General features: G+C 50.1%; 1 protein-coding gene across 3 annotated transcripts; it reads right to left on the bottom strand.

Annotated features, from left to right (window-relative positions):
• Positions 1–256: 256 nt before the first annotated feature.
• LOC142361946 (uncharacterized) lies at positions 257–11790 on the bottom strand. 3 transcript variants are annotated; one of them, XM_075426306.1, is made up of 5 exons: positions 11708–11790; positions 10933–11082; positions 9749–9897; positions 3653–3700; positions 257–1915 (listed from the first exon to the last, which is right to left on the bottom strand). In XM_075426306.1, the coding sequence occupies exons 1-4, from the start codon at positions 11717–11719 to the stop codon at positions 3664–3666; spliced, it is 348 nt and encodes a 115-aa protein (XP_075282421.1). In that variant the 5' UTR covers positions 11720–11790; the 3' UTR covers positions 257–1915; positions 3653–3663. The 3 variants fall into 3 exon arrangements, with proteins under 3 accessions (XP_075282421.1, XP_075282419.1, XP_075282420.1); XM_075426304.1 differs by lacking the exons at positions 10933–11082; positions 11708–11790 and adding an exon at positions 9985–10194; XM_075426305.1 differs by lacking the exons at positions 257–1915; positions 3653–3700 and adding an exon at positions 4936–5140.
• Between the last annotated feature and the right edge of the window lie 1083 nt (positions 11791–12873).

The following is a 12873-nucleotide window of genomic DNA, read 5'->3' as shown; positions in this document are numbered from 1 at the left end:
GGCTGCAAGCTTCACTTCGGAATAACGCTCCCATGGGAAGCGCAGTTTTTCACAACGTTTTACCCAGAGTGGTTCTGGTCCCCTAGGAAGGTCACACAGATGTTTGATTGGAGGCTGCTTTACCCCACATCCATGGGGTTTTGACTTTTTTTTTTTGTTTTTTTTAATTGCTAGGAGGTAAAATACCCCGCATCAGCCAGCTCCGATTCCAACAGCATCTCCAGATCAATTTATTGGCTCGGTGCAGGGTGGGCACCGGGCTGGAGGTGTCACTGGGGGCTGCCAAGGAGGCCATGGGGGCTGGCGAGAGCCAGGCTGCACCAGCAACGGGGGGTCCAAGAAAATGACCGGCAAGAGGTCACGTGGAGAAAAGTGACAGAAACAGAACCCGACTCAGGAGGGAAATACTGCAAGGAGCAGAGCCACGGGTGCAGAGCTGCTCCTGACTCAGTGGCTGCCCTTTGGCTTGACTCACGAAAGGGAAACTCACCTCTTCTGGGTGCTTTTCCCGAGCGTCTCATGCCTGCATGCCTCTGAAATGTCACTGCTGCGCTGCAAGAGAGTACTTTGCTTTCTAACAGAGCAGAAACCTGGATTATGGTGGCCATATTTTTCCACATCGCATCCTGAACTGGCCTGAGGGAACAGGGCATGGCACGCGGGGGTCTCCATACCCGCTTCCAGTTCAACTGCTAGGGAGGGAGATACGTCTCTCTGGGTGGAGGGGTTCATGCTTGCATGGCGTGATTCATGGCTCCGCATCTGGACTCTTACTCACTGCATCACATCTGGACTAGGCCACGGAAGCTGCTGGAAGCCAGGTGTGAGCTCAGGCAGACGGAGCTGCCAGCCCCGGCACCCTCATGCCCCTTCAGCCGCAGCCGCCGCGGGGAGGGAGGTCTGTTTTCTCCTTTGAGCTTTGTGAAAGTCAAAGCATAGATACTCTGGGCTGCACAAAAAGCGACATTAAACTCAGCCAGTCTGCTCCCACTTTAGAAATTATGTTTAAAAATATGTTTTTATCCCAAAATAAAAACCTGCTGCAACCAGGAGAGAAGGGTGGTGAGGACTGGTAAAACGAACAAGTCCTCCTGCAGGCTGGTGAGCAGGGATCTCCGTCCCAGTGGAGATGCTCCGGCAGTCCTGCAAGCCCTCGTGCACGGGGCTGGTATCTGGGACCGTGCACGAGGATGTCCCTGACTCAGGCAGAAGCTGAGGGAGAACTTTTTGTATCAGAGGTGCAAACAACAAGATGACCTGATATGAACAGGTCAAATAAGCACCGGGACCTTTCTATGCAGCCCTGGCCAGTCCTCCCTGGTCCACCTGCACAGGAGGTCCCATCCACCCATGATGGGCCATCTCCTCGTGAAGTGTCCTCCATCCCCAGCTGAGCCGTCCACAAGCTGGGTCATCTCTGGTGGCACTCCTGGGGCAGTGAGCCCCAGAGCAGCACTCCCAGGGCTCCCCGGCTCCTGGCTGGGGACACCAGTGCAGAAGAAGCGCTGCCAGAGCCTGCAGCACCAGGAGAGCCCCCCTCTGCCCCCGTGCCCAGGCCAGTCGCCAGCCCCAGCCGAGCATCGCAGCTGGCACGGCACAGTGCAGCGTGTTTAATTTTAGAAACACAGCATGTCACTGTTCCTAAAACAGCTCTTTTTTTGGTTTTTTTCCACAGATAGCTTTTGCAAAGGGATGCTTCCACGGGCACACGCATCGACGGGATGGGGCTGCGGCCACCTTGATATCTCCCATGGCCTGGCGGGGTCAGAGCGGGGCTGCAGCGAGGAGGGAAGGATGAAGGAGCCCGAGCTGCTCCCTGCAGCCTCCCTCCGAAAGGGCTCGGCTGCCTCTGCCAGGAGATCCCGGGCTGGCCTGGGCTCAGACTGCCGAGGAGAGGGCAGAGCGGGGAGAAAATCTGTAAGCAGAAGGCGAGAAAAGTGAAATTATAAAGATTGCTAAACACTGGTGAGCACTTCCAACAACTGCTTACCACCAAAATTGAAATAAATTTGGAATTTATTTGCCATGTGTACCAACTGAAGGTGCGTGGGTGCTTGGGGGTGCTGGGGGAGCAGCCGTCCCCGAGGCAGAGCCAGCCATGGCCGTCGGCCTCGTCGGCTCGGGCACACAGCACTGCTCAGGGACAGCGGCTACGGCTCACCCCTCACTGAAAACACCACGAAAAAAAATAAAGCAGATGTGATCTATCTATTGTGTCATTTTGTAACTGCTAATTTAATTATTCCTGTTCCATATTGACTCTTTTCTTAATGTGGTTTAATTAGATTATTTCCTTATTAAATGAGCCCCTTCTTTTCCCATCAGTTTTCCATTTAATTTTTTTAGTCTAAATGTAAAAAAAAAAAAAAAAAAAAGGTCTCCTGAACCAGCAGACCAGAAAAGCCTCTTGGAACGTAAGAGTGTAAGATGGTGAGAACTGGAAAGAAGGCTGCAAAGTTTATTATTGGAGAAGGCTGCTGGTATTCAGTAGGTGACTGTTTGTTTTCATACAAAACAACAATTTTTTGAAAAATAAAACCAAAGTAAAGACCACTTTCTCACTCTGCTGGAAATGTTAAATTTTCAAAATGCCACACATGTTCAGGAAAAAAACTTTAGGGAAGCGAGAGGAAAGTAGGTGCTTAAGCCACAAAATACCTTTTGCTACAAGCGCTGTAAAAAGCTGGGAAGGAATCAGTTCGTCATAATTAATATACTTGAAGCTATAAACCTTTCAGAAAGCGTAAATCACTGTCTAACTCCAAATCCCATTTCACTGTTACGTCAGCAGACGCTGCACAGCCACTTTTTGAGGATCTCTGAGTGTCAGTCCTTTGGTCACAGAATCCCAGCATGGCAGGGGTTGGCAGGGCCCTCTGTGGGTCACCCAGCCCGACGCCCTGCCCAAGCAGGGTCACCCAGAGCAGGCTGCACAGCACCGCGTCCAGGTGGGGCTGGAATATCTCCAGAGAAGGAGACTCCACAGCCTCCCTGGGCAGCCTGGGCCAGGGTTCCGTCACCCTTAGAGGGAAGAAGTTCTTCCTCATCTTCAGCTGGAGCTTCCTCTGCTCCAGTTTGTGCCCGTTGCCCCTTGTCCTGTCGCTGGGCACCACTGGAAAGAGTCTGGCCCCGTCCTCCTGACACCCACCCTGCCAGATATTTGTAAGTATATATTAGGTCCCCTCTCAGCCTTCTCTTCTCCAGGCTGAACAAGCCCAGCTCCCTCAGCCTCTCCTCGTAGGAGAGATGTTCCAGTCCCCTCACTTGGTGAGCAGAGCGAGCCTTGCTCCAGCGCACCCCAACTGCCCGGAGTGCGGCCGGCACCCCAGCCCCGGCGGGCTGGCAGCACACGCCGGGCATCCCGCCTCCTGGCCCCAGGCTTTGGTAAGCAGACAGTAGGAATGAAACCTTCACCACTAACTGAATCATAAACAAAGTCAGTGAACAGATTAGAGAATAATTAATTACTTCAATAACATACATGACAAATAAGTAAATAAATACAAATCTGCATAGTCTAAAGTAATAATTACTTAGCAATTATTAAACTATTTACCATTAGTAACTAAGCATTCATAACTAAATCACAAAATTAAGGCAAAGACATAACTTAAAATTGTTCTGAAAACTGCTTCATTCAGTGAAAATTTACCTTCAAAATGGTCAAAACATCTTCAAGAATCTTGTTACATCTCCCGACCTGTCCCAGGGAAAAGAGAGGGAAGGAGTGAAAAATCTTGTAACAGAAATGTTCCATTCCAACTACTCAAAAATAGTAACAATAAAAATAATACTCTGAAACTACATTTTAAATTAAAGCGTACCAGATTTCCATTCAAAATAGGAATGGAAGAAAGCCAAACTCGAAGCAAGCCGCGTTCTGCCTCGGTGAGAGCGAACCGGCAGCGTCCCAGCTGCCCAGCGCTGTGAGCGAGACGCACAAATCCCCTTCTTTTCCCCAGCAAGTCAGATCACCAGGTATTGCTGTTATCTGTGTATATTTTCCCTTCCTTCAGAATTTGTATAAATTATTTGCTGTAGTAACTCCCTGCGATAATAAGCTGTACAGTTTAATTACAGGTTGCATGAATTTATTCCCATTTGTCAGTCTTCAGGTTCCCACATAAGAATCTCTGTTCAAACAAGTCATACCTTCCAGAAAAGGGATTGATTTTTTTTTTTTTTTACACTTTTATCTTAATTACCTACCCAGTTATTGTTTGACTGTTTCTGCAGATGGGCTGACACACCTGGGCAGTGGTGCCAGGGCTGGCTGAGGGCGCGCGGTTTGCAGGGTCCCCGTGCAGCCAGCCCAGCGGCAGCGAGGGGCTGGGGCAGTGACGCTCATCAGGACTCACAGAAGAAAATATGAACTTCATAAAAAAAATGGAAGGTGTCGCAATATTTGGCCTTGGTACTCGCACAGGTCTTCTCCAGTGTGAGCTAAGACAGGGATGGGGAACTCTAGAAGCAAAACCGCTGGCTGATACTGTGAGTGGCAAAGCGAAGAGGCAGGAAACGCGCTGACTGAACGCAGTATCTTAGTGAGCTTCCTCTCTGTACAGTTTGATGGAACACGATGGAAAACACCTACCAGAGGCACCAACAGTGACAGACCTGCGCTTTACCCAGACAGTTTCCCATCCACACCAGTGTCCCTTTCATGGTTTTCAATTCTGCAGCCCAGATGTTTTATGTCCCACCACCCCGCGTCCTGGCAGGGAGCAGAGCAGGAACCCTCTCTCGAGCCCTGCCACTGCAGTGTCACATCAGCAGGAGGGTCACCAGTCCCTGAGTGCTCCAGAGAAGTAGTCAAGTGCTAAAACTCAGGGTCACTAGAAAACACCTTCCTGTAAAGAACACAAGAACAAGACGTAGCTGAGGTCTCTGTGCAATGGATAAAGACACTTGCTCAGAGGCAGCAGTGTTATGGGTTTTATCATGACATCAGAACAAATTACTATGAATACGAGCACACTGATCCTTTTCATGCTGTTGATGCTCCTTGCTGGTTTTCCGATCCACTCAAGCAGAAGAACAAAGGGGCACGACTCCAATGCTGATGGGGACTCCGGTCCCACCATTGCTTTCTTCCTCCTTGGTGGAACTTCTTCTGCGTGGGTCTTCCCTGAAGTGATTCCTATGTGAAGGAGACAGCTCTGTGTCACTTAGACACATGGAGACAGGAGGAGGAGGGCTCCTCCTGCCCAGCACCTCTCTTGGGACGACAGAAGTGTTGTCACTCACTCTTCTTTTGGCCCTCCAAGCTGCTAAGCAGCCCCATGGACATTGTACAAGCAGGTTCCTATACCTTAAAGTGTCATCAGAAATGTTGATTCCATTTTTCACACAGGCACTCTGCTGCCTTTTGCAGGAGTCATGAGAAAGCTGGAAATGCACTGATATTTACCTTAGAGATGGTTTTTGCCTTTGAGGTACCAAAGGCCCTGGCAGCACTCATGGCATATCTTAGCTCAGCTCTGCGAAGTTCAGGAAAGCCTTGACTGCCTGCTCCTTAACGTTATTTAGAAGCCAGCACAGCTGATGCTGGAGGTGCAGTGCTCTCGGGAGTCCCCACATGAGGAAAACCAACCCCATAATCAACCTAGCTTTATACACCATTGTGTCAGAGACCAGTACACAAGGAATGAACCAAAACATATGTTTTGATTTAATGTGCTGTCAGAAAACAGCTCTGCCCTCCCCTTCCTGCAGTGGGGAGGTTCTGCCAGGACTCCCCTCTCTGCTGTACCCCAGGGTGGGGCAGGTGGGGATGGCATTTGCTGAGGCTGCACCAGCCCCCGATGGCTCTCAGGCAGCCCCTGGGGGTTCACACATCTGCGTCTAACACAGCCAGCACTTCCATGGACCTCATCCCATCATTTGATAAACCGTAGAATGGTTTGGGTTGGAAGGGACCTTTAGAGGCCATAGACCCCAGCCCCCCTACAGTAAGCAGGGACATCCTCACCTGGATCAGGGTGCTCAGAGCCCTGTCCAACCTGGGCTGGAATGTTTCCAGGGATGGGGCATCGACCACCTCTCTGGGCAACCTGGGCCAGGGTTTCACCATGTAACGCCAGACCCTGCAACTCACTGTTCTGAAATGAACCTCATGATTAATAATTCTCCAGTAACTAATAACCACGTGGTTCTTGGGGTGGGTTGCTCTTCACAATCCAGATCACTGGCTCTGTAGCTCCTTCAGCTTCACACTAGAAAAGCAGACTCCACGTTCAGCCACAAAACTAGGGAATGCCATCAGAGATACCGACTGAAACGCGTGAGCAAACCCATCTATTTCCAGCGTACGGTGCTGTACAGGTCACTTCTGTTCTGGAACAACAGATGCCTCTTGCCATGTCTCAGCAGTGCCAAGAACATCAGGTGTTTAAATAAAACAAGATGGAGAGACTGTTATTAACCTCAACCTGTGAGATGCTAAGGGGGAGCCTTGGGAAGTCTCAGGCAAGGCTAATCACTTGGTAAGGACCAGGAGCCCCTCCTACCTGCTCAGCAGCGATGGCTTGTCTGGACACAGGCTGGGGGTGCCAGGAAGGGAGACCCCTCCCCAGACGCACCCGCACAGTGATGGGTGACCGGGGGGAGCTGCTGAATAAAGGGTAGGAGCCGGTTAATTGAATCTGGTACTAGTCCTAAAACGTTCTTGTTTCACCTAACAGCTCTTCTGGTTCCTGATTCACCACCATGCTTAAACTCTAATGACACTGGTTGCTTTGAGACTTCAAGTAAGGAAATTTTAATAAAAGCTTGACTTGATGTTATTCCACTACAAGCTCTGCGCTGAATTAAACATAAGGCTGAGGAGATACGTTGACAGTACATCAGCATGAAGTCCCACTGCCCACCGCTGAATGCTGGTAAATAGTTTTATGTCATTTTCTTTAAGGCTCATTTCCAGCTTTCGATCAGTCTCACATACAACATGGCTGAAGTGCTGTGCAAGGCATCTTATCATGGCCAGTTGTCTGAAACATGGGGATACAGCTAATTTTGAGAAATGAATCACTTCTTTCCCATTTTCATCATTATGGTGTTAGCCTATGCTGACATGCAGGCATTCAGCCAGAGTATACTGTGCCTAGCCCACAGAATATCACAGAAAATAGCTCTGCGATAAAAAAAGTAGCTAAATAATCTGTGGAGTCCATTACTGATGTGCAGCTAAGCTGTAACTTTCCCCTCCGTGTTCACCTCTAATACCGCAAATTTATTCTTTGATAAAACAACATGTTTTCTAGACAAAGTAAATGCCACGGGGTGGGTGTACTTGGAAGCAAGCACGGGAAGGATGCGATCTGGAAATCCATCACCTCAACGAGGGAGGGCAGGCTCCGTGCACAGCAGGGTCGGAGTCCTGCAGACCTGTGCGTCGTTAAACCAGAGCTCAACGCAAGCGTGTGCCTTGCACATCTACACGGGGTGTGCACAGAGCAGCCCCGAGTCCTCGCTGGAAACCTGTGCGGAGCTACTCTTAGAAGAGAGAAGAAGAAGCAGCTTTGTAAGATCTCTGCTTCTTACATGAAACACGAAATTCAGCTCGAGTGATGCCAGAACATGGGGAGCGAAGACCCTGCTAAGAACGGGGCAGCGCAGGAAGAACGGCAGAACGAAGACGTGGCGTAAGAGGGGCCTTCTCGGCCCGTGGACAGCACTACAGTTCATGTTCGCCTGTGGCAGTGTGAGATTGAGTTTGGCTCAGGCAGTCTCACCGCTGCCCTAGTCCAGTTAATTTAGGAAATGTATTGATTTGCACAGTTGATAAATCTCTCTTGGTACAACAGCATGTACGGTTGTAATCCAGCACGTAGGGAGCAGGATTTCATGGAGGGGGACAGTCACCAGGCAAACGGGGAGATGTCCTCGCCTGCCAGAAGACAGCGGGAAGTGTATTTGGATTTTACCCAAGAGCTATGACCTAACTACGAGGAGCTACAGTCGCAGGGCTGCACACACCTGCCTCACCTGGAGCACTCACCTGGCACACAGGCTGCCCCTGGGGTGCTGGGGTGGCAGGGGCTGGCAGCGCCATTTGCTGCAGCAAAAGCATCTGACACGCAGCACATCTCATCCGGAAAGAGAGCAGCAGGCAATGTTCAACCACCATTTGCTGCTGCTACGGGAAGAACTGGTCTCCGTTCTTCATCAACGACCTGGATGAAGAGTTAGAATGTACCCTCAGCAAGTTTGCTGATGACACCAAGCTGGGAGGTGTGGTAGATACACCAGAAGGCTGTGCTGCCATTCAGCGTGACCTGGATAGGCTGGAAAGCTGGGCAGAGAGGAACCTGATGAGGTTCAACAAAGGCAAATGCAGGGTCCTGCACCTGGGGAGGAACAACCTCATGCACCAGTACAGGCTTGGGACGGACCTGCTGGAAAGCAGCTCTGCGGAGAGGGACCTGGGTGTCCTGGTGGACGACAGGTTAACCATGAGCCAGCAGCGTGCCCTGGCTGCCAAGAAAGCCAATGGGATCCTGGGGTGCATCAAGAAGAGCGTGGCCAGCAGGACGAGGGAGGTTCTCCTTCCCCTCTACACTGTCCTGGTGAGGCCCCATCTGGGGTACTGTGTCCAGTTCTGGGCTCCCCAGTTCAAGAAAGATGAAGAGCTACTGGAGAGAGTCCAGTGGAGGGCTACGAGGATGGTGAGGGGACTGGAACAGCTCCCCTACAGGGAGAGGTTGAGGGAACTGGGCTTGTTCAGCCTGAAGAAGAGAAGGCTGTGAGGGGACCTTATAAATGCCTACAAATATCTGCAGGGTGGGTGTCAGGAGGATGGGGCCAAGCTCTTTTCAGTGGTGCCCAGTGACAGGACAAGGGGCAACTGGCACAAACTGAGGCACAGGAAGTTCCGTCTGAACATGAGGAAGAACTTCTTCCCCCTGAGGGTGACAGAGCACTGGAACAGGCTGCCCAGGGAGGTTGTGGAGTCTCCTTCTCTGGAGATATTCCAGCCCCGCCTGGACAAGGTCCTGTGCAGCCTGCTGTAGGTGACCCTGCTTCGGCAGGAGGGTTGGACTGGGTGACCCACAGAGGTCCCTTCCACCCCCTACTATTCTGTGATTCTGTGATTCTGTGAAGGGGCCACCTTGTAGCAGCAAGGGAGGCTCCTGCAGCTCCTGTCTCTGCACGGTGCCTGGGAAGGAGGGGAGCACAGCACTGAGCATCGTCATGTTTCGTGTCTGGGGGCTGCAGAAGCCCGGTGAGACGTACTGAAAGAGCCTGAGTTTCCCTGCGGAAGGTCTCAGCCAAAGATGTCCACCAGACTGTATGAAACATGAACGGCTGTTCCCACTGCGGGGAAAAAAGAAACGACCAGAGCCTTCAGAAACGGTTTAATTAATAAATCACAGCGCAGGCTGGAGGCAGTACAGCACATTAACTTGTCAAGGTGCAAGTGGGGAAAGCAAGGTGCTGACAGCTATTACTGAATTAAGAAAAAGAACCCACAACACTAAAGTTTATTAACGTTTTCCATTGGACTTAAAAGGTTCTCTGAAGGATTAGAATAAAATGGGTTTGAGGGGGCAGCTTTACTGAATGAAAAGTTAGCTTTTGGGAAGTTTGTATCACAGTAGCATTTCCTGGAGATAGGCACCAGCCTGACACTGTCCTTTGCCTGCAACTCCCCCCTAAACGCCTTGTTCTGGCAGTGGCTTGCCACTCTGGGCAGGATTCCCAAAATATTTTGCAGCAGTCAGTAAAATGCCCGTGTCGTGGCACTTACCGCAGCGTTAAGCTGAACAGCATCGTTCCAGTTCCCCGAGCCACCGAGGAGCCATGCAGCTGGAGCCTCACCCTGCCGGCATCCAGACGGCAGCTCTCCAGCCATCTGGCTCTGGGATCTTCCACGTGCAGCCCCAAATCCACAGGAAGCTGGCAGGGGAAAAGAAAGCCATTTGGATCATTTTCAGCAGATGATAACACTCACCAGGCAAACGTCTCCTTTACGGCAGCCCTAACCAAGCAGCTCTCTTCAGCAGAAAGACCAGAGCGTGCTTTGCCGGATCCAGAAATCCTCTTGCTGCATCTCCTCGAGAGGCTTCGTCATCCCACTCCTCTGCTGGGGCCTCAGGAGCCCACAGCTCCAGTATCGCCCTGGCAACCTCCTCCTCCTGCACAGGCAGCCCCTGCCTGTGGCAGGGCAGAAGTTGGGAGGTCTCAAGCCTGGGAAGAAGATGGCTGGTAATCTTCTAGATGGTGGGGAGACAGCAGGCATGGAAATGGTGGCAGTGACTCACAGAGCTTGCTCTCATGCAGCTGGACTCCCAGGAGGTGTTTTAAATAGTGGGGAAGTTCTTATCAAGCTAATTAGATCTTCAGGCTTCTGAAAAACTGAGAGTTTTGGTTCATTTTTTAAAGGGAATGATGGGTCTGTGACACACAACTGCACAGCATCTTTAATGCCACCCAGATCAATATTTTCCTTTGGTCTCTGTGTCCTGACAGTTTACTGTCTGTTTTTACTATACAGATTTATTTCTTTTCAGAGGTGATAAATTGCAACATATTAAGATAATGGTGCAACATTTGTTGCTATTAAAATGTACATAACCAAGATTTAAATGTAATTCAATTTTAAGTGGAAAATAATGATCACTACTGAGATGTCCAAAGACAACTTATTACTCATCCCCCATCAACATCTTATTAAACAGAAATTAAAAAAAAACACGAAAGGTTCAACTGAAAATATTTTGGATATATGCTATATTAACAGTCAATCATAGCATATAATACATTGAAGCTTTTTTAAAAGAATTGCATGAATTTATCTTTAGTGCTCAGAGTTTTCTGTGAAAATGATTTGTTCATCTTAAAGTACTTTTCCAGTAAAAGTGATTACTGAACTGTATTGCAACGTTTGGATTCAATTTAGCTAATCTAGAAATTCTCTGCCTGAATTACTACCATGAAAGCAGCCTTAGCTGCTGCATCCGGCGTCTCCTCTGCTGCCCACGTGCTGGACGGTTCTCCCAGGCTGCCTCCCGTGATGGTCCACGCCCTCGGACCAGAAAAAGTGCCCCAAGGGATGCTGTGATGCCTCCTGGAAGCTGTACTCTGTGAAGTTAGAACATCAATAGAGAGAAAGAAGAAAGCGAAGGACTAGAAATATATTTATACTGAGGAGCCACAGTTGTTAACATTTTTAACCTATTTTTTTTCTGAATTATTCAATACATGTGCATACAGAGGGAGTATTTTGATATTGGTAATAGCCCCACAGAAGACGGAAATGACAGTTGTATGTTTTGCTTTGATATTAGTATTGATTGTCTTTATATGATGTAGCACAGCTTTTTATCTTCATTGATGAAATAATGTATTCACCTGCAGCGTGCATGGTGGGGGTGATTGATGCGGAACGGCTGCAAGAGCCGAAACACACCGCTCGGGCGTATAATCCAAAGACATTTACTAAACTGAGCAGCACAGTGATTTCTTGGCTACTTTTTCTGTTCTGCAGCCACTGCACAGGTCATGCTCACCTGGTCCAGCCCAGCCCCCCAGCCTGGCGAAGCATCCCCTGCACCCAGGGAGCCCGAGACTCTCCCCCACCCTGTATCTGCCAGACCCAGCTGGTGGTCCTGTTTCTGCATGGAGCAGATCCACCCCAGGCTCAGCCACTTCTCTTAAAGTAAAAAAAAACCAACCAAACAAACAAGTACTTATCAAACCTCCTCACCCTCATACTCATAAATATATTTAACTCCAAGCTTCATGCTGCAGAGATGTTTGGCATCTGTCTCCTTGCGATCGCTTGCATCATTTCTCAGTAGGCTCCAGCCGCAGCCTTTCATCTGTGTCACCGCACGCGCTCCTCAGCCTCCCCGGAGCCGACGCGGTTCCACGCACAATGGCATCAGCCAGACCTGGAAATGCAGAGAAGGGCGAATTCAATGTATTATTTGGCTGTATGAACAACTATTTCTTCAAAAACCAAAACCGTGTAAAATCTGAATAGAGAAAAACAGTGATATGAGTGTCTTTACTTGATTTGCTCGTTAGGTATGATTCCCTGGTTTCTCTCGTGGTATGGCATCCCACCGAGTCTGGGAATGCTAAAGCAGTTTTGCAGCCTGGAGTCACTGTTTCCTTCTACAGCCTTGTATTATGCATGGCACAAGCGAAAACCTCTTCCATTTCGTGAGGTTGCCATACCCACAGCCTGCCTCTGAGTTCCCAGCCAAGCCTTCCCGAAGAGCAGCGCTACACTTCAAGCATGAACCCTTCAAGTGGATATTTCAAGTGGGCTGCATGAGATGGAAGGGCATAGAAATCATTCTTCAGGCTCTATGTCCTGATTTTCTTACTTAATGGCCACTAAAAACTTAAATGAGGATGAATGAAGTGACCAAGAAGTGAAGTGGTAGAAAAAAATTCACAAGCCAGTGTAGTGATATTTTCAATTTTTTTTTTTTTTTTGAGATAGAAGGGCTGGATTTCGTACTCCACATGACGACTGCAGTCATGAGGGCTGCAGACTGCCTACAAAGGACCGGTGCTCTGCCGGGGTTTGCAACAGCAGCTGAAGATGCTGTGAGCAGACCACGCTCACAGCCCTGCCCCGTCCCACCGTCGCGCGTGGGTCCATGCCCCTGCTCAGCTCTCGGGGCAGAGGGTCCCCACGGGCCGCTGAGGAGCCATGGAGGAGGATTGCCCGTGCACGCTCGGCAGCGAGCGGTGGGTGTTGGGCTGCCTGGCCAGGTACCTGCCAGCCCGGAGGTGAGCCGGGTCCCCGCCAGCGGTGCCCGAGCAGAGCACAAGCCTCCTCCGTCAGCGGGTGCTGCTGCCGGGCTCTGCTCGTGGCGAGGGCGCAAGGGGGCTGAAAGCGAGTCACGAGAAAATAGC

The sequence above is a fragment of the Opisthocomus hoazin genome, chromosome 7, assembly GCF_030867145.1.
Source record: "Opisthocomus hoazin isolate bOpiHoa1 chromosome 7, bOpiHoa1.hap1, whole genome shotgun sequence".
Classification (NCBI taxonomy): domain Eukaryota; kingdom Metazoa; phylum Chordata; class Aves; order Opisthocomiformes; family Opisthocomidae; genus Opisthocomus; species Opisthocomus hoazin.
The sequence above is the reverse complement of the archived record's forward strand: the minus strand, read 5'-3'. Positions and strand labels throughout refer to the sequence as shown.

Coding starts and splice junctions, on each gene's coding strand:
- LOC142361946 (XM_075426304.1), bottom strand. CDS start 9,853: ATGGCTGGAGAGCTGCCGTCTGGATGCCGGCAGGGTGAGGCTCCAGCT. Junction 3,701..9,748: donor CTGTTCAGCTTAACGCTGCG/GTAAGTGCCACG, acceptor TCCCTGGGACAG/GTCGGGAGATGTAACAAGAT. Junction 1,916..3,652: donor ATGTTTTGACCATTTTGAAG/GTAAATTTTCAC, acceptor TTCTGCTTACAG/ATTTTCTCCCCGCTCTGCCC.